Here is a 20,257-nt window from a genome sequence, read left to right as displayed (position 1 = left end):
GTTTACGTTCACGGGCGTCACGTGACAAAATTTTCCCAACGTGTGACCTCATTCTCGGCTGACAGGCTTCAAGTAGGGCGTTTTTGAAATCAATTTTACGGACTTTTAAAGTTTTCAGACACAAAGGCGACACTTATTTCACGCAAATATTCACCTTCGTTAATGTCAAATAATTAGACTGTACGAATTAAGAAGATTTTAATATTTTATGCCACTATGTTTTTAAAAGAAAAACGTTACATTGGCGTGAGAATGTAGGTGCCATTTTTCGATCTTTAATTACAATAAAAAACTGAGAATATCACGTTTAACATATTTTTAATTACAAAAATAATCTGTTTTGTTTATTTGAAGAAAAAAGTCGCAATGGTACGAGTAGGTCCGCAGTTTTTTTTTTTTTTTTTTTATTTTATTTATTTTTTAAATGTGAGTATACAAAAGTTGAAGATTAAAAAAAGGTGTAAATTACAAGACATAAGTCATACTATTTTTTTTTTGTTATAGCTAGTAAACATAATTACACATCACATTTTTGAGGAAACAAAATAGCTATTTTATTCTTTATATACCACACCTTGATAAAATACAACTTTAGGCTTGTAATAGTTAAAATAAAAAAAAATGTAAAAAAAACTTTAAAAAACAAAAACAAAACTATGCTTGTAATATTACTGTGTTGTTGTTTTTTGATAACTCGATTCTCATAATTTTGCAACTTTTTTTTTATTTATTTTTTATCGGGGAACAAAATTCTGCAATTCTCCTAAGATGACAAGTTTATCCTTAGGTTTTTGTTTATTTTCTTTTACCCAATCATATACCAAAATAGCAACCCATATATACATATTTATTTTCCTAAATTAGAATGAGTGCAACTGAATAATTCACACAATATTAAAAAGTTTAATTGCACTTCACGTGGACCACCAATAAACATTCACCAACATTTGAGGCATCTGTGTATTATTTTATTATGATGATGCGTTGTCAACAACAATGAAACACACAACAAACTTTACGTCGAAAACGTACTGCAAGTATGACGAAAATAAGGTCGTTTAATAAAACTAAATGAACGCACTTGTTTCAAGCTTTGCTGACTTTGGCTTCCAGTATTATACGCCACTAAAAATACACGCGCAATCATCAACAATGCATACCTTGTCATATTCCATTGAGAATAATGCGTCACACATAGAATTTCATGAAATGAAATGTAATGTAGATGCTTGTGTAATAATTGCATATTTCTGTATTTCATCATGCATATATTGACAGTTTTTTTGGTTGAAAGGCATCGCAGGTCACGTGATCTCAGTATCCAGCGCGTTGAATGTATCTGAGCTTCTTCATTTATTTTATTCATTTATTTTTATTTTTATTTTAAACCAATGGAACCTCTTAACTTCCACAACAAATTGCTTAAAATAAAATCTTTTGGGACCAAAAATAAATAGAGATTAAAATTGTATTTTCGAGATGTATTTTCAAAATAATGATAAGTCAGAAATTTTTTATTTTTATTTTATTTATTTTTTTGAGGGTAGAAATTGCAACGTAATTAAAATGTAAGTCATATTTTCGGGGGCAAAAAAAGTGACTATATGAGAATAATAGTCGCAATATTTTGAGAACGAAGTCTATAAAATAAAATTTATTTTAAATAGAAAACTGTCATATAAAAAGATATTTCAAAGAAAAGTCATAAAATAAAATATTTATGGAGCCAAAAATTAATAAAGATTAAAATTGTATTTTTGAGATGTATTTTCAAAATTATGAAAAAAGTCACAATATGTGATTTTTTTTTTTTTTTTTTTAAGGGTAGAAAATGCAATGTAATTAAAATGTAAGTCATATTTTCGGGGGCAAAATTACAGTATTTTCACAACCATAAGGCGCACCGTATTATAAGAATATGACATTTATTAATTTTTTAAAGAAAATTGGCAATATTTAAAGAACATAGTCTCTAGAAAATAAAATTTATTTTAAATGGAAAATAGTGTCATATAAGAAAAAATACATATTTCAAAGTAAAGTCAGAGAGCATGACAAAGATTTAAAAATATATTTAAAAAAATATATATTTTTTTTATTTTACATAAATTGAAAGCGTTCGTCTTATTTGTTTGAAAAATCAACTCATACTCTTGTGAGAAATAGAATAATGTAATATTATTGGAAGTTTTATTTTTGTAACAAAAAAAAAAAGCCTAAATCTTACAACAAAGTTGTAAAAATATTCATGGTTTTAAATCATAATTTTATGACAATACAGATGTTTATTTTATCAATAAAAGCTCATAATGTTCCGATCATTTTATTTTCCCAGAGAAAAAAAAAAAAAGTTGGACCTTTTAAACTTTTAAAGTACAAAATAATACTTTTGAGATAAATAAATAAAAATATAAAAAATGTGTCTGACATCAGCATTGGATTTTAGAGGTTCCACTGAACTTACTGAACTTATGGTTAGGGGTTTTATTGTATTATTTTTTTTTTAATTTAAAGTCACCTTTGCTATTTTTGGAGTACAGGGACCGAATCCTATGGCAAAAAAAGTAGTTGCCTTGCACCAATATGCCACCAGATGGCACCAAAGCAATATTTTTATGTTGGACATGTCAAACCTTGACTTTTTTTTTTTTTTTTTTTTACTGAATTTTTCAACAATAAACTTATTCCAGCTGGAGGACGGCCATTTTGGCCGTTCAGCGCCAAGGTCGAGGGTCATCCCGAGGGCAAAGGAGCAGCGTGGAGTCCAGGTCCAGGCGGAAGGCCGGGTAGACGGGCTGCGAGAAGGCACAGCGGAAGGTGTGCAGCAGCAGCACGCTGTCGGACACGCTGTAGAAGGACAGCGCCCCCTTGCGGCTCTCCAGGAAGACGCCCACGCGCGGGCACGGCGGCGCCGCCACCGTGGTCTTGCGGTTGTTGTGCCAGGCGGCGTAGCCGCCGGGCGTGCAGCGCAGGCGCCACGAGTTCTCGTTGCGGCCCAGCAGGCACGGTTTGCCGCCACCTTTGCGGCCGATTCGCCTGGGAGGGCGCGAGAAACTTTCATTTTAGGTTATCGTCTTTTGACGAAAGTGAATTCACGTTTTAGTCATTCTGCATTTTAGTTGTAATTCGATTTTAGTCGACGAAAATAAAGTGCAATTTTAGTCGACTAAATTGACAGTTTTAGTCAATATTTTCCTTCCGCATACATTTCAACTTTTATACAGAAAATTATAGCACATCTATTTGTAGTTTAACGCGCAAAACATTTAACACAACGGCTTTTATTAATTGTTTCAATGAAACATGTTGAACTGACCGTAATATAACTTAGTTTTACCTAAATAAATAAAAAAATGCACAATTGCTTGAAATTAATCTTACAGTTACACAATCAAAGAAATAAAATTACATAAATAATTAAATTATTATTAATTAAGTTATGCGTACTGTCATGAGTAGGGTCATGCAAGGGTTATGTTTACTGTCATGACTAGTGTCATGCAAGGGTTATGCTTACTGTCATGACAAGGGTCATGCAAGGGTTATGTTTACTGTCATGACAAGGGTCATGCAAGGGTTATGCTTCCTGTCATGACGAGGGTCATGTAAGGGTTATGCTTCCTGTCATGACTAGGGTCATACAAGGGTTATGCTTCCTGTCATGACTAGGGTCATGCAAGAGTTATGCTTACTGTCATGACTAGGGTCATGCTTCCTGTCATGACTAGGGTCATGCAAGGGTTATGCTTACTGTCATGACTCGGGTCATGCAAGGGCTATGCTTCCTGTCATGACTAGGGTCATACAAGGGTTATGCTTCCTGTCATGACTAGGGTCATGCAAGGGTTATGCTTACTGTCATGACTAGGGTCATGCAAGGGTCATGCATACTGTCATGACTAGTGTCATGCAAGGGTTATGCTTACTGTCATGACAAGGGTCATGCAAGGGTTATGTTTGGGTCATGACCGTGAGGTCAAGTGTCTGTTTTTGAACTGATGTAACCAGCATCTAGTTTCAACCGGTAAGACGCTTTGTGATGTCAGAAGCTATGTGATGTCAGGACTCATTCATTTCTTTATCTGGTCAACAGCCAATCAGATAATTCCATGTCAGGGTTACCTAACCCTAACCCTTGACTGAAAAAAAACAAACTTCCGTGTCAAAAATTATTATGAAAATTTTCACTGCTGGAAAGGAAGTACGATAGAAAAATTCCTCTTCGTAACCTTGACGGCAAATTGACCAGACTTTTTTTTTTTTTTTTTTTTTTTTTTTTTTTTAAAAGAACTCTACCGGAAAAAATGTTGGGCCCCCACCTGTAGGTGGCGCCGATGTCGATCCATCCGCCGCCCCGCCACTCGACCTCCCAGTAGCTGGCGTCGCCAAACTGGCCCTCGCGGCACAGCACCTGGGCCACGGAATCGAAGCGCTGCGGGCGCGCCGGGTACGACTGAAGCTCCTCGCCGCAGTGGGCGCCTTGGCCGCCGTCGAACAGGACCAGGGTCGGGTGCGCCGTGTCCGGGTCCAAGGTCAGGTGACAGGAAACTGACATCAACAAAACAGATGAAACGAACAAGACAGGAAGTAAATCATAGAATAGTTAAGAATAGTTTTTTTTTTTTATTAAAATTTAATATGATTATTTAAAAAAAAAAAGTTTAAAAATTATTTAAAAAATATTATAAAGCATTTTTTTTTTTTTTTTTAGGTTGTATTTATTGATTACAAAACTTTATTTGACGAAGTGAACTTACACCTGAGGAAGACGTCCCTCATCCTTTGGTCGGCCGGCTGCAGAGGCAGCGAGGACGGAGAGAAAGTCGGCGCGAACGCTGCGCACAAATATGGGGGAAGTGATGCCATTATTGAAAAAAAGAAGAAAAAAAAAAAAAGCAGCAGGTGGCACGTGAGAGCGCACGCGGCAACTCACCTTGCGCGTCGTCCACTCGCAAAAGTCGAGGCGACTGTTGAGGCTTGAAGTTCTCGCCGGCTGCGTCGGCCACGCCTTCAAACGTACATAAATCCGAATTTGGAACTTTAATCCGCTAATTTGAGGCCGTTACGTTGCGTTACCTTTAGCGCACTCGCCACCCGACGAGTTGTTCTCGTTAACTAGAAGACAAATGCAATTCATGTGCGTGTGCACGCGTGATTGTCGTCCATATTTTATTTTTTTTTGTTTTTTACCCGCCCTGCTGATGGAGTCCACCTCCTCTCGGCAGGCTTCCTCCAGGCGGCTCCGTAGTCTCCCCAGGGCTCTCCTTGCCCCGCTGAAGGCCTCACCGGACGTCACCGAGGGCCGAGCGGCGACGGGGATGGGAAGGCACAGTAGTGGCGCCGCCTGGTGGAGAGAGAGGTGCACTTGCATGGGGGGGGGGGTTACAAGAACAACGGATTTGTGTGGGTTATATTATGGCAATTTTTTTTTTTTCTAACGGGGCCATATTGGGGCATGTCATTCACAGATAAATAAAAGTAATTTTAATGTCAAAGTAGGTTATTTTAATAATATTTTTTTTAAAAATGCACTCATTGTTATTGTATTATTTATAATTTATATATTCATAATTATTCTGTAAGTATCTTTTAACAATTGTCTAATACAACAAAAATGTAAAAAAATAAAAATGTTTATGTAAAATAGCATAGCTACATTTTTATTGTAAAACCAAATAGCATATTTTTAAGTGTATTATTGTTATTCATACAATTTTGTTTTAGTCAACCAATTAATGCAATAAAATAACAGGACTATTTTCTTATAATGTATATTTTTAAATGTATAGACTTATATTTAACCAATTATTTAAGACAATAAAAAAAAGCACAAACAAAAGTACACAAAAGTACATGAAAAAATACTTCATTTGAATCTAATTTTATTTATATTATTCAGAATTTATTTTGCCAAATTAACCAATAATGTAACTCACAAAATTATAAATAAATGTACATTGCATGTAAATATTAAAACATGATTTATCTTTTTCTTACTGTGTTGTTTATATTTTAAACATTGTACAATTTACAAATTGTATTAAAAAAAAGGAAATTAAAAAAATATGTATGTAAACCTGTAAAAGTGGATTTTAATAAGAAAATGATGAATGAATATGAATTCAATTATTTAATTTTAAGTAATGAATTTAATCTAATCAGCAGATGACTTCATGAAATTTTAACATTTTAATGTATACATACCACAGTATTTGTGTTTACGTTTTTTTTTTAAATATTTTTTTCCCATTTTGTTTACAGTAAATCAATCAGCCACTTATTTCAATGAATTGCAAAAAAAATGACAAAATAAACACGTTTTCCTATTAATTATGGACTTCCTGTTTCGAGGGCCTGCTGGGCAGAATTTCGTACGAAGGCGACAAAAAAGAAGTTCCCTGTGTGTCCCCTAGGGCGCGCCCTACCACGTCACCTGCAGAAAGTGCTCGTTGTCTTGCGTCTGAAGAAGTCGTCCGATCTCCTGGTCCCGCCTCCTCAGCTCTTCCAAATCTTTCTCCAGCGCCTCGGCGTCTCGCTCGGCGCGAGCCACCAGCGCTCGCGAGCGGGCCTCCACGCGCGCTCGCACCTTTTTTGGGCCACACAGGACGGCAGAACAACATTTTAAAATTTTACTTTCTAACCCAGACTTATTTGAAACCCTCATTTGAAACCTGAACCCAGGCTATATAATTCTTCATTTCAAACACTAAAACCTCATAAAACTCATTTGCTCCCAGAAACGTATAAATACGTTCTATTTTAAAAATGACCATGCAGTGTCCCAAAGACGTATTTACATGTTTTTTTGTTCTTTTGATGATAGAGCATAAAGAAGGCTTTAATGCAGCACCTGAACCGAAGAGAACGGTTGAAGCAATGGTGGTTATTACAAAAACGGCCAGCAGGTGGCAGCGGAGCATAAGAGATCAACCAAGGCCATGTTGCAACAAGCTTTTTTTTTCCATTTTTTTTTTTTACAGGTTTGTGAAAAATGCTGAACCTTAGCTATATTCTCATGCTAATTGCTGCAAAACGGAAACAGACAGAAATATACTTGTTTTTCCTGATGAAAGACAGAATTTTGTGTTCTATTGCTATAAAAACATGGAACATACAAAATAAAGATTAGAGTCTCTTCTTTCATCAGGAAAAAAAAAGTATATTTCTGTCTGTTTCCGTTTCGCAGCAATTAGGTATTAGAATATAGCTAAGGTTCAGCATTATTCACAAACCTGTAAAAAAAAAATGGCAAAAAAAGCTTGTTGCAACATGGCCTTGATTGATCTCTTATGCGCTGCTGCCACCTGCTGGCCGTTTTTGTAATAACCATCATTGCTTCAACCGTTCTCTTCGGTTCAGGTGCTTCATGAAAGCCTTCTTTATGCTCTAGCATCAAAAGAACAAAAAAAAAAACACAAAAAAAAAAAAAACGTATAAATACGTCTTTGGGACACTGCATGGTAATTTAATTTTTTTTTTTAAATGTATACGTTTTGCAGAGCAAATTAGTTAATTTGAAACTCTAACCTCTAATTTAAAATGACAACCTGAAATTTCGGCAAATAATTTGAAACCCTACTTTGAAACCTTAACCGTTGGTTGAGACCCTAACCCTTATTTCAAACATATAGCCCGAGCTTGAAAGCCGAATTTAGAACCCTAACCCTGTTTCTTCTTCTTCTTCTTCTTCTTCTTCTTCTTCTTCAGAGACTCGTTTTCATTTCTATGAATTTTGAATCTCTGCCAACTCACCTCAGCCTTGGTCTTCTCCAGTCGTATCGCCATGTCTGCAAAAAGCGCCTCGCTGTCCTCCAAAACGGCCGACCCAGACACCTGACACACAGGTAATTTACTACTTTCCACTTTCCAGGAAGTTTTTGGGGGGAGGGGTCTGCAGCACTCAGAAAATCTGATTGGAAGCTTTTTTTTTTTTTTTTTTTCTCAAAGAACTTAAAAAGTACCAAAATACATACCTTGAGGGACTCCAAACTCTGCTGGAACTCCTCCAGTTCTCGTTCGCCGTTTCGGATTTTGCTCTGAACCGTCCTCTGCGACTGCTGAAGCTGAACCTGGACGCCACACAGACAATTTGGATGTACTTTGTGGATTATTTAACTTATGGTGAATAATTGGAAGTTCAAGCTCATTCAAATAATCTTGGGAACTATTTTCAACGTTCAACTAAAATTCCATTTTTTTTTACACAACATTTCCTGTTACCTACCATGAAGCTCATTGCACATGATTCCTTCCACTTTCCTTATTTTCATTAGGGCTGGGTATCGATTCTAATTTCCTCAATCGATTCACAAGATTAGATTTTTTTTTCCTCAATTCCATTCTATTCACTTCAGTTCAATCCAATATTGATTAACTGACATGGAATCATCTGATTGGCTACTGACCAGATAAAGAGATGAGAGATTCCTGACATCACATAGCTTCTGACATCACATAGCGTCTTACCAGTTGAAACTAGATGCTGGTTACATCAGTTCAAAACAGACACTTAACCTCACGGTCATGACCCAAACATAACCCTTGCATGGCCCAAGCATAACCCTTGCATGGCCCTCGTCATGACAGTAAACATAACCCTTGCATGATCCTAGTCATTATAGTAAACATAACCCTTGCATGATCCTAGTCATGACAGTATGCATGACCCTCACATGGCCCAAGTCATGACAGTAAGCATAACCCTTGCATGACAGTAAACATAATCCTTGCATTACCCTAGTCATGCCAGTAAACATAACCCTTGCATGACCCTAGTCATGATAGTAAACATAATCCTTGCATGACCCTAGTCATTACAGTAAGCATAATCCTTGCATGACCCTAGTCATGCTAGTAAACATAACCCTTGCATGACCCTAGTCATGACAGTAAACATAATCCTTGCATGACCCTAGTCATTAAAGTAAACATAATCCTTGCATGACCCTAGTCATGACAGTACCATGACCCAAACATAGCCCTGTCATGCCCTTGCATGACGCAAACATAACCCTGGCATGACCCAGTCATGACAAAAAGGCCTTTAAGTTTATATTTTCTTGTTAATTTTTTTAGAGAAAAGAGATTAAAATAATCGGTTCATGGTTTTATGAATTGATATTACACTCAAAGATTATTTTAAACCCAGCCTATAATTTTGATTCAAACAATTCAAACTGTTCACCTCATTCAGGGTATCTTCGGAATGACTCCCAGTCTTAACTGTCAAAATAAAACTTCTGAATGTATCACACGTTTTTATATTTACATCCAACTTTCTCCTTTCTTGACCAATTCAATACTGTTATATCATAAGCCCAAATTCTAGTAATTGTCATTCATGTCATTCCACACCAGTTGACAATTACCTGTCTCCGGGCCCTCTGAGCCTCCCCGGGTTGCACCTCCTCCCGGTCGGCCTCACACAGCAGACAGTCTCCGCTCCACTCCACCGCCGCCGCCGCCGCCGCCGCTTCCACCGACTCGTCGCCGCCGGCCCGCGGCCGCAGTCCGAGGCGATGCTGCGCGCACAGCCGCTCGGCGGGACTCTCGACGGCGGCCACCAGCTTGTGCCGCCGCAGCGTGTCCACGTCCCGGTGGGGCCGCACGTGAGCCTCGCAGAAGGAGGCCAAGCACGCCAGGCACGACTTGACCGCCGCCAGCTTGTCGTCGGGCGGGCAGAAGTCGCACGGCACCTGGCCCGCCACGCCCAGGTAGGGCTCCGCCGGCGGCGCCGAGGCTTCTTCAATCGGCTTGAGCTTGGCCACCACCTCGGCCAACACGGTGTTCCGGCGGAGCACCGGCCGCGGGCTGAACGCCTCGCGGCACTGCGGGCAGCCGAAGTGCTCCGGCGGCTCGGCCTGGTCCCAGTAGCCGTTGATGCACGCCATGCAGTAGGTGTGTCCGCACGGGATGGACACCGGGTCCTGGAGGACGTCCAGGCAGATGGGGCAGCGGAACTGGCTCTCCGTCACCGAGATGTTGGCGTGCAGGTGTTGGGCCATCGCCGGCCGGACTTGGGGGGGAGGCTCCGTGTCGGAGTCCGACTTTGGTGCGCTCTTGCCGGGCTTTGTTTTGGCCGACTGGACCTTTGGGCGCAGTTGTTGTACTAAAACTCTTCCGGTTTGTCGTCCATTCCGTTCTGTACAAAGGCGCACTTTCCCCTCCATCTTGACTGGCAGGTATGTAATTATTAAAAATGGCCCCTTTTGACAGCAAAACTAATATAAAAAAAAAGTGTTCACTTTTTACATTAGACTTATCGATAAATAAGACGTGAAATATTACACCGAGTTTGCTTTTATTTATCAGGTGGATGACGTCATTTGAGGTCATACTGCCATCTGGTGGCGACGCTGTTGGGAAGCGCTTGACATCAATACGTCATCGTGTTGTGGGCTCGTGTCCAACTGGATCCGACTAGATTATTTCCATTCGTTGTGTTAATTTCTATTGCGGCAGGTGACTGCTGTCATGTTTAACAGTCAGAGGAAGTCATGCATTAAAAAAAAGAAAGAAGGAAATGTCATGAATAAGCAGGTACATTGCACACCTGAAGTGTGCTGATTACTTTTTTTTTTTTTTTATTTGTGGATTATTTCTAGTGATTGCTTTATTTCTATTAGTATAGTTAACATGAATAACTGCAGAGAGAAGCAAACGCATTAAAAGGGGTATGCACATATTTTACATGTGGAACACGCCATTGACTGCTTTTATTTTTTTACTGTACGTTGTGGATTATTTCAAATCATTGTGTTAATTTCTATTGTGCAAAACAGGTCATGGCTGTCGTAATATAAAGTCATGGTCAATTAAGCATATCACAAGTACGTTAATTGCATATCAGGAGTGTGACGAGGACTTTTTTTTTTTTTTACTTTGTGGATTATTCCTAGTTATGTTTTATTTCTATTGGTGGCGGTTAGGTTAATGTGAATAAATGGTGAGAGAAGTAAACACATTAACTGAGGTATTAAACAGTGTGCACCTGGGATGCTTTTTTTTTTTTTTTTTTAAATGTAGATTATTTCAAAACATTTATTTTTATTGTGCAAGTTGACAGTTGTCATGATTAACAGTCAGAAAAAGTCACAACATTCAGCATATCACAAGTACATTGCATACTTTGCACCTGCCATGCAATGTTTCTTTGTTTTTTATGTTGTGGATGATTTCAAAACGTTCGTTTCATTTTATCATTGCCTCACTTTTTACATGTTGTTGTTCAAAAAGCAAACATAAAAACAAAAACAAAAACTTTGGTTAATGGATGCTGCATAATATTACAACAGCTTATTAGTTGTGAAACTCTTTTTTTTCTGTGTGACTGTGTTACTGCCCCCCAGTGGCCAAGTTGCGCACACCAGAAAGTGCCACACGGATCAGCTTGAAACACAAAATCTTGTTTATGTTGGTGGTTCTCTATGTTTTTGTGTGCGAATTTCCTTGTTAAAAATATGTATCACGAACATTTTTATTTATTTATTTTATTTGATTGGTGCTGGGACATGTATAGCAGAAGCACACACAGCCTATTAATTTGTATGTTTTTTTCCATAATAATAATAAATGAGTCTGCAGCTTCCAAGACAAAGTCGTTAGACACTTCATGCCTGCACTGAATTTATTTTTTTTTTTTTAAAGAGACAAACTTCTCTGATTTAGATTTATGACGTCATTTTAATTTCATTTATTTAATTTATTTATTTTTAGTTTTTTTTTTTTAATGTAGTATAGTTTAGAATTATTAAATTCTTGCTGGGCGCTCAATCTACACTTTTGGATTTTTTTTTTAAAATTGTGTTTATTTATTTATTATTATTTATTTTTCATCCCATTATTTGGTATTTGGCTCGGACGATGCGCGCTGCACTTTGACGTCACAAACGAGGAACCCACACGCCGAAAGAGGAAGGCGATGGAAACCACTTTGTTGTCACCATGTTTCATGATAGAATTCTTTGGTGATTTACGATCATAATTTGTTCTTTTTGATCTCCTGTGCCATGAAGAAGAGATGTCTGAGTAGTCGCCGGTTGCCGCTCTTCATCCTCGCCCTCCTGCTGGTGCTTCTCGTCGCCGACTTGGAGTGGGACGTCGGCGGCCCGTCGGAGCTTTTGCCCGCGACGGCTGCTCGTCGTCGTCGTCGTTCCCCTCACGAAGCCTCCCGGCAAGCCGCCGTCGGGCCGGAGGCGTCCGGGGACCGCCGCCGAGGCTCCGGGCTGCGGCTGGAGGACATCTTCATCGCGGTCAAGACCACCGGAAGGTTCCACGGGACGCGCCTGGCCCTCCTTTTGGACACCTGGATCTCCACCACCAAGACGCACGTGAGTGCGATTATTACAACTGTTTATGATCAATTTATTGAGTAAATAAATCACTTTTTTTGGGGGGGGTGAAATGCGTGTTTAAAACTTGAACGGTGACGTAGTAACGATTGGCCAAAATTTCACCCCCCCCCCCCAAAAAAAAAACTTGATATTATTTTTTAAAAAGTACATAGTGTAAAAAAAAAAACACGCAATTTTGCTGTCTTATATTCTCGATGAACATAATTTGCGTTACACAAGTAAATAAATCAAACAAAGAGAAGTAACGTATTTAAATTAGTACAATTTATAAGTCCAAAGTGTGATAACAGCAACGTATATGCTATTATGCTAATATGTATTTTGAATGTAATTTATAAAAAAAAAAAAAAAAATCTATATGTATATAGACCAATATTAGACCTGGCATATATATATGCTAAGATGGTTGTTTAAAATAAATAAATAAATAAATAAATAAATAAATAGATGAATAAAAAACACTGTAGTATCCAGTTTAATTTTGTCAGATTCCAATAATGTCAAGGTTGCAAAATAATATCAAAATATTACTTTAATTTAAAACAGTACTCACAGCCTTCAATTAAACAAAACTATAAGCATAATAAAAAAAAAAGAATGAAATGTTATCACTATAGTTTCATTATATTACATGTTTTAAGAATTCAAATATTCTAAAATTGCCAAGGTCATAAATGTATATCGTATATTCATTCAAATAATAGCCTCAAATATAAAATCCAAAACATAATTTTAAAAAATAATAATATACTTTTTTTTAAAAGTCTTGTCATATCCAATTGTCAAGAATTGAACGTTGAAATTTCCAAGCATTCATTTAAATAAGTAAAAAAACAAAACAAAAATAAAAACGCCTACATTAACAACAACAACAAAAAAATCATAAGATGTGTCATGTTGCTTTGCAGAGCACTGTCACAAGACAGTGTCAACCTACGCACACATGCTCACACACACGCACACACGCACACACACACAGGAAGTGGTGTCTGGGCTGACAGGAAGCGCAGCCTCTTAACAATACGTGAAGCGGAAGTGGCGAACAGGAAGTTGAGAAGCCGATTAGACGAGCGAGCGCACTCTTCTCACACGCTTCGCACGCATCGCGTCGCCTCGTCGTCGCATCATATTCAACATGCACTCGATTTTCTCTCTTTCTTCTCGCAGACGTTCATTTTTACGGACGCGGGGGATGACCACCTGCAGGCCGAAGGTACGAGAGGGAGGTCGAACGAGTAGCTTCTGTCACAAAGTGACGCATTTATGACCCCTGAGTGATTTATGACACCCACAAAGGACTCCATGACGCCACCACCACTACCCCAATAAAGTAATAATAAAACTGTCAGTCATTAAATAATAGAATTATTATGTCAATAAAATGTAAAGTATAAAATTTACACCAAGTGTTTTTATGTTTATCGTGCAAATAATAAAAAATTAACAAAAGCAAACGTCATAAAATATCAAATGGTAATGATCATTAATCATCATATAACAATAAACAAAGCACATCTGCAAACACCGACATAGTTTTGTGACATAGAGATGGAACGTTTTTATTATGAAAAAAAAGAAAAAAGTTGGTAGATTTATGACCCTTCTGGTAATTAAGCCCAGAAAACAGATGAACGATGAAGTAGGCGATGTGAGCCTGATTAAAGTTAAGTCAAATGTCAGAGATGAAAGGGCAAAGTGATTAATATGTGTCATAAAACAAACTTAAAAACACACCTTTATTTGGGAAGTCATAAATCTGTCACAAATCCTCAAAATGAATGATTAATGACTGTCATAAGACAAAAGTACATTTTTAGGATTGCCTGTAAATAGTAAAACTGACATAAAGCAAGTAGAATGAACAATAAATGTACAAAACAAAAACCACAAACCTGCAAGTAATAAAATGTACACCTGTGGATTTATGACATCCTGTGTCTGTTTGAGCTCGAGATCAAGAAACAAATACAATTGTCAAAAGATCAACAGGTAGAATGATCAAAGAAACACTCAAATAACTAAAATATTTTGCTACCATGATATGTCATAAATCACTCAGGGGGTCATAAACCAGTCGTCACTCTTTGATCATATTAACGTGATGACGTACTTTAGGCTACAATTTGGTGATGACGGGCTGCCAGTCGGACCACAGTCAGCAGGCCCTGGCGTGCAAGATGGCCGCCGAATACGACGGCTTCATGGCGTCTGACAAGAGGTGAGCGAGACGTCAGCCGGATTTTCCTTTGGGACATTTTTTGGGTTCTTTTTTTCATGTCCGGCGTGCGACATAAACTGCGCGGAGGCTGGTTAGACCCCATGTTTGTAATTTCGCATATGGAGCGGCTGCTGCGTAAACGTTTTGTTGGGGCTCTCCCCCTCAGCTGGTTTTGTCACGTGGACGACGACAACTACGTGAACGGCGAGGCGCTCGTCGCCACGCTCGCCGCCTTCCCGCAAGATGGCGACGTCTACGTGGGCAAGGCCAGCCTGGACAAGCCGATCACGGCGCACGAGCTCGCGGAGGGAAACCGAACGGTAACGTTATGCTAAGTTATACAAATTTCAGTGGCATTACTTTTAAACAATGTCATATTTCTAAAAATAATTGTCGTGAATTTCAATGCGGGGGGTGGGGGGTGGGGGGGGCGTGGCTTCAGGAATTATGCCACACCTCCAAACAATCCGGAAAAACTCAAATGGTGCTAAACAGTTGAACGCTACATCAATCACAGAGCTTTGACTTAGAAAGTTCCGCTTAGCTTAATGCTAATGCTAGCTTAATGCTTAATGCTAATGGCTAGCATCACTAGTTGAAGAAGCAACAGCTAATGTAACGATACTCCCAGGCACATATACATATTTTTTTATCGTCTACGATAAACGGCTAATATTAGCAATCACTTGTTAGAAGTCTAATTCTTCTTCGTTGGTGTCTGCATGACTGTGTTGTACTGCCTCCCGGTGGCCAAGGTGGGCACACCAGAAGGTGACGCTGAATGTAAATGTAGCATGAAATCATACACAAACGTTTTTTTTTTTTTTTTTGTAATTTTGTCCTTTTAATTGAAAAAAATAATAAATAAAAATTCCGTGTGTGTACATGTGCAGAGGGAAGTGAAGTTCTGGTTCGCCACCGGAGGAGCCGGTTTCTGCTTGAGTCGACGTCTGGCCCACAAGATGTCCCCCTGGGCCAGGTACTTGTGGTCTCCTCCTCCATCATGTCTCTCGCACGCGTCCGAACCTCGTCCCGTCAATCAAAGCTGCATGTGCGTGCGTGCGCGCGCGTACTCAGCGGCCGTCGCTTCGAGGAGACGTCGGCGAAGATCCGCCTGCCCGACGATTGCACGGTGGGCTTCATCGTGGAGAAGCGCGTGGGGGTCTCCATGGTCCACTGCCCCTTGTTCCACTCGCACTTTGAGAACCTCATGCTGCTGCGCCGCGCCAGCCTCATGCAGCAGGTGTGTGCTGCCCTCTACTGGGAGCCACTTGGAACTGCAGCAAGTAAACGATAACAAAAAAAAAAGAAAGAATACAAAATAAATAAATAAGTAAGTAAATAAATAAATAAATAAATAAATAAATAAATACAATTTGACCCAAATGGGAGTTCTCAGGGTAGGATCATAGGAACCTTAATTAAAAAAAAAAAAAAACTGAAATATTGATGTTTTTTTTTTTCCCCCCCCCCTCCGGTCTGAATTCTTATAAATGACAATTTAAATAAATTCCTTATTTATTTTTATGTCTATTTTTTCACATTTGAATATTTACTTTAAAACTTTACTTTTTAATAACTTCCCAACACATTTAATTTTTTTTTCTCGGTGTGAATTCTTACGTAAATTTAAATAAATTCCCTATTTATTTTTATGTCTATTTTTTTTTTTAACATTTTAATATTTATTTTAAAACTTCACTTTTTAATAACTTCCCAATATATTTAATTAAATTTAATTTAAATTCATTTTAGTTAAATATTATGAAATGGAAACACATTTTTGTGTTAAAAAAAAAAAATCCATTATATTTTTAATGGATTCCGATACATTATTATTCGTAATTTATTTATTTCTGATATTTGAATATTTACTTTAATACTTTACTTTTTAATAACTTCCCAATATATTTAATTTAATTTAATTTAAATTCATTTTAGTTAAATATTATGAAATGGAAACACATTTTTGTATAAAAAAAAAATCCATTATATTTTTAATGGATTCCAATACATTATTATTCGTAATTTATTTATTTCTGACATTTGAATATTTACTTTGAAACTTTACTTTTTAATAACTTCCCAATATATTTAATTTAATTTAAAATAATTTTAGTTGAATATTAAGAAATGGAAACACATTTTTGTATATATATATATATATATATATATATATATATATATATATATATATATATATATATATATATATATATATATATATATATATATATATATATATATATATATATATATATAAAAAGCCATTATATTTTTAATGGATTCCGATACATTATTATTTGTAATTTATTTATTTCTGATATTTGAATATTTACTTTAATACTTTACTTTTTAATAACTTCCCAATATATTTAATTTAATTTAAAATAATTTGAGTTGAATATTAAGAAATTGAAACACATTTTTTAAAATTAAAAAAAAAAAAAAATTATATTTTTAATGGATTCTGATACATTATTATTCGTAATTGACTTATTTCTGTGTGTGCAAATACACGCAAACAATGCTAACTGCTTTGACTGAATGTCATGTGACTTCCTGTGACTTGTGTCAGGTGACACTAAGTTACGGGCTGCTGGAGAACAAGATGAACCGCGTGGAGCTGAAAGGACGTTTCTCCAAAGAAGAAGATCCGTCCAGGTGAGTTCATCTCAGTCATCAATCAATCGGCCCGTTAATCAATTGGCTCCCAATCAGGTTCAAGACCCTGCACTGCTTGCTGCACCCGCTGACCAGATGGTGCCCCTGAACCGGGATCACCACGTCACAACTCAAAAGATCACTCTTGTCACAAACGGGGACATTTTTTTCCAGCAAATGGACATTGTTGACTTGTACAAATGTTTTTTTGTTGTTTTAAATAACACATTTTTGTCACTTTAATAAATATGTCAGCTTTCAAAGAACTAAAAAAAAAAAAAAAGCAACACATTCAATGCCAAGGACGTATTTTTACATCTTTTAAAGTGACAGTGTGGTTAAATTGTTGCCATCTAGTGGTGAACTAATAGAATGCAACAACCTAAGTTGGAAGCACGTACTTTGCAAGCTTTGCAAGCCTACATTCGAGGTGCGGCACAACCTATGTAATATAATTAGGAATTACTAGACCTGTACGAATATATGTAATTTAAAAAAAAAAATGTCGGTTGATATGATAGAACATACTTTTTTTTTGCACATTATTTAAATTAATAGTGGCTTTCTAAAGTGAATGAACACTGAAAAATCACCAATTGCATTCGCGTTAGTTTTCATGGAAAAGGCAAAGTCGACAAAACATGTCGCAAATTATGAAATTTTATTTGACACAACAGTGAAAACGTTTGTTTGTTTATTGAACATATAAACAAACATACACAAGTAGCAGAAGGGAAAATTTAAAATAAAAAAGAAACATACAATACATGTAATTGTGCCATTACAAGTGTAAAAAATATGTAAGATTTTTTATTATTTTTTTTAAACAATAACTTTTGAATGAGAACAATATATAATTCAATTACTCATGGGAGTGAAATCAATTAATTTTAAAATGAAATTCAATGCGGTTTGTCTATGTTATTGTTAAAATGTTTTGTTACTATATGTTCAATATATATAAAAAAATATTTGATTAAAAATGAATACATTTCCAACACACTTTGCACTTGTATCATAGCTGACATTTTTAGAAAATCAAATGAGTACGCTGACCTGTGGGAGGGGCGGGGCGTTTTTAAATAAATCCTCATGCAATATGATTGGCTGCTGCATCCGGAAAGGACACGCCCTTCAGCAGTAGCACTTCCAAATATGTCTCGCATTCACACAACAGAAAAACTCGGAACATTTTTAAATCGATGTTACTGAGATTCAAAATGGCGCCACTGATGTCACGTAGCGTTCCCGCCTCGGCACCAGGGCGTGTCCGACCTGCGGTGCGGTAGCCAGTCATATTGCAGCAGGGCGTGTCCTGGCGACGTCACAAGTGGGATCCATCATAAAGCCTGGAGGCGGAAGTCGTAACGTGACTCTATGCCCCAGTCCAGCAGGCACGTCCTTGTTCCAGTTCTCTCTGTAAGTTCAGGCTCCGTTTTGTCTTCTAAAATGTCCACTTAGCGTCTACTACAATATTCTCTTTGTAAGTTCAGGGTCCGTTTTGTCTTCTAAAATGTCCACTTAGCGTCTCACTACAATATTTCTACAATACGCTATTTTTATGGCCACCACAAGGTGAACATACCAACACTTGATTAGACTCAGCTCGGCTGTTCTGGTTCAGATTTCAACTTCATGGGAGGTCAAATCAGAAATCTTGTCAGATTAAGAGCTTGCTGAAGGAAAACCATTTCCGAACGTTCAAGGGGTCTTCATGAGTCTTGACTAACACCTTCAATTTGAATACATTCGTCAATTTTGTAAAGGGGAAAGGACCTTGTAGATCCACAAGCAGCCACGAGATGGCGGCAGCACGCCATGTAATGACAACTCCTAATAGCAGCGAACGTGTGTAATTTCGCTCATTTTGTCTTCTGTTTTTTTGTAGCTATTTCTGTTGGGTAGTTCTAGGGTCCCCTGTGGGCCACCATTTTGGCCAATACCGCCCTCTGCCGTCAACTGAAATGGACCTCACTGTTAATAAATTCTTCATCTTCATCTTCTTCTTCTCCTTCTTCTCCTTCTTCCCCATCTTCTTTTTCTTCATCTTTTTCTTGCTCTTCTTCTTCCTCTTCATCTTTTTCTTGCTCTTCTTCTTCCTCTTCATCTTTTTCTTGCTCTTCTTCTTCCTCTTCATCTTTTTCTTGTTCTTCTTCTTCCTCTTCATCTTTTTCTTGCTCTTCTTCTTCCTCATCTTTTTCTTGCTCTTCTTCTTCCTCATCTTTTTCTTGCTCTTCTTCTTCTTCTTCTTCTTCTTCTTCTTGATCTGTTGGAAGTTTTCCAAGTGCTGCTTATTATAAAGTTGAGGTGAACGCTCGTATCACGCTAGCAGGTCCAAGCAAAAAAAAAAAAAAAAAAAAATATATATATATATATCTGTGAAAATATCTCCCAATTTATCCACTCTCCATACAAAGAAATGAGTGTGAATGTGTGTGCTTCAACATACCTGTTGGTGTGTGTATATAGACAGTGTCTATGTGTGGCGTTTTTTGTTTTTTTTTGTATGCGGACGCATTCACCAACGTGCATAAATGTATTTATTTATGCGTGTGCATATGCAGATGGATTTGTCTGCGATTGTGTTTGCGTGTTCGCAGCTCACCGGCTCGCTGATCCGCCACCTGCCCGCTTGTTTGCAACCGTGTCCGTGAGACCACCTGAACCACACACACAAACTCAAACACATGCTTCAATGCGAGTGATACGTGATACGCGTGCACGCATACCAAAAAAAAAAAAAAAAAGTCACACATCCACTCAAACGCATCAACAGGTGCGTTCCGGCCGCGTCCACAAGAATGACATGAAAGCGTGTGTAGCTGAGACGGCGGCCATCTTTTATGTATGTGTGATAGACTTGAAGTGAAACAAAATGGCTGGCACTAACACCGAATGACTCCATAACTCTCTTGTCTCTCCTTAAGGAGCCTTCAAGCACTTTTTTTTTTTTTTTGGTTCTCTTTAAATTCAACAGCAGACATGTTGATTTGTTGTGAGACCTTGTTTGGCTCCATTGTTC

At 37.7% G+C, this 20,257-nt stretch overlaps 3 protein-coding genes across 8 annotated transcripts in view; 2 read left to right on the top strand and 1 right to left on the bottom strand.

Moving 5' to 3' along the window:
* Window positions 1-946: 946 nt before the first annotated feature.
* LOC144020886 (E3 ubiquitin/ISG15 ligase TRIM25-like) lies at window positions 947-10,122 on the bottom strand. The gene is made up of 10 exons (XM_077524768.1): window positions 9,369-10,122; window positions 7,974-8,069; window positions 7,753-7,833; window positions 6,434-6,586; window positions 5,191-5,344; window positions 5,077-5,115; window positions 4,934-5,008; window positions 4,758-4,835; window positions 4,320-4,548; window positions 947-3,036 (listed from the first exon to the last, which is right to left on the bottom strand). The coding sequence occupies exons 1-10, from the start codon at window positions 10,002-10,004 to the stop codon at window positions 2,715-2,717; spliced, it is 1,863 nt and encodes a 620-aa protein (XP_077380894.1). The 5' UTR covers window positions 10,005-10,122; the 3' UTR covers window positions 947-2,714.
* Window positions 10,123-11,888: 1,766 nt separating this feature from the next.
* mfng (MFNG O-fucosylpeptide 3-beta-N-acetylglucosaminyltransferase) lies at window positions 11,889-18,316 on the top strand. 2 transcript variants are annotated; one of them, XM_077524770.1, is made up of 8 exons: window positions 11,889-12,329; window positions 13,521-13,566; window positions 14,469-14,571; window positions 14,738-14,891; window positions 15,465-15,550; window positions 15,649-15,814; window positions 17,150-17,239; window positions 17,293-18,316. In XM_077524770.1, exons 1-7 carry the CDS (start codon window positions 12,009-12,011, stop codon window positions 17,237-17,239), a joined length of 966 nt encoding a protein of 321 aa, XP_077380896.1. In that variant the 5' UTR covers window positions 11,889-12,008; the 3' UTR covers window positions 17,293-18,316. The 2 variants fall into 2 exon arrangements, with proteins under 2 accessions (XP_077380896.1, XP_077380895.1); XM_077524769.1 differs by having other exon boundaries at window positions 17,150-17,235; window positions 17,293-18,312.
* Window positions 18,317-18,602: 286 nt separating this feature from the next.
* The window catches only part of LOC144020883 (protein phosphatase 1 regulatory subunit 29-like), a 107,690-nt gene continuing 106,035 nt past the window's right edge, over window positions 18,603-20,257 (top strand). For 2 of the 5 annotated variants that reach the window (XM_077524757.1, XM_077524755.1), the window contains exon 1: window positions 18,603-18,654. The gene's annotated coding sequence lies outside the window, so the exon portion shown is untranslated. The remainder of the gene's footprint in view (window positions 18,655-20,257) is intronic. The other 3 variants (XM_077524756.1, XM_077524753.1, XM_077524754.1) reach the window with 2 other exon arrangements.

The sequence above is a fragment of the Festucalex cinctus genome, chromosome 6, assembly GCF_051991245.1.
Source record: "Festucalex cinctus isolate MCC-2025b chromosome 6, RoL_Fcin_1.0, whole genome shotgun sequence".
Classification (NCBI taxonomy): Eukaryota; Metazoa; Chordata; class Actinopteri; order Syngnathiformes; family Syngnathidae; genus Festucalex; species Festucalex cinctus.
This window is presented reverse-complemented; position numbering and strand designations above follow the sequence as displayed.

Coding starts and splice junctions, on each gene's coding strand:
- LOC144020886 (XM_077524768.1), bottom strand. CDS start 10,004: ATGGCCCAACACCTGCACGCCAACATCTCGGTGACGGAGAGCCAGTTC. Junction 4,549..4,757: donor GAGGGACGTCTTCCTCAGGT/GTAAGTTCACTT, acceptor TGTTGATGTCAG/TTTCCTGTCACCTGACCTTG. Junction 3,037..4,319: donor GACATCGGCGCCACCTACAG/GTGGGGGCCCAA, acceptor GCGCCCTCCCAG/GCGAATCGGCCGCAAAGGTG.
- mfng (XM_077524769.1), top strand. CDS start 12,009: ATGAAGAAGAGATGTCTGAGTAGTCGCCGGTTGCCGCTCTTCATCCTC. Junction 13,567..14,468: donor TGACCACCTGCAGGCCGAAG/GTACGAGAGGGA, acceptor GACGTACTTTAG/GCTACAATTTGGTGATGACG. Junction 14,572..14,737: donor TTCATGGCGTCTGACAAGAG/GTGAGCGAGACG, acceptor TCTCCCCCTCAG/CTGGTTTTGTCACGTGGACG.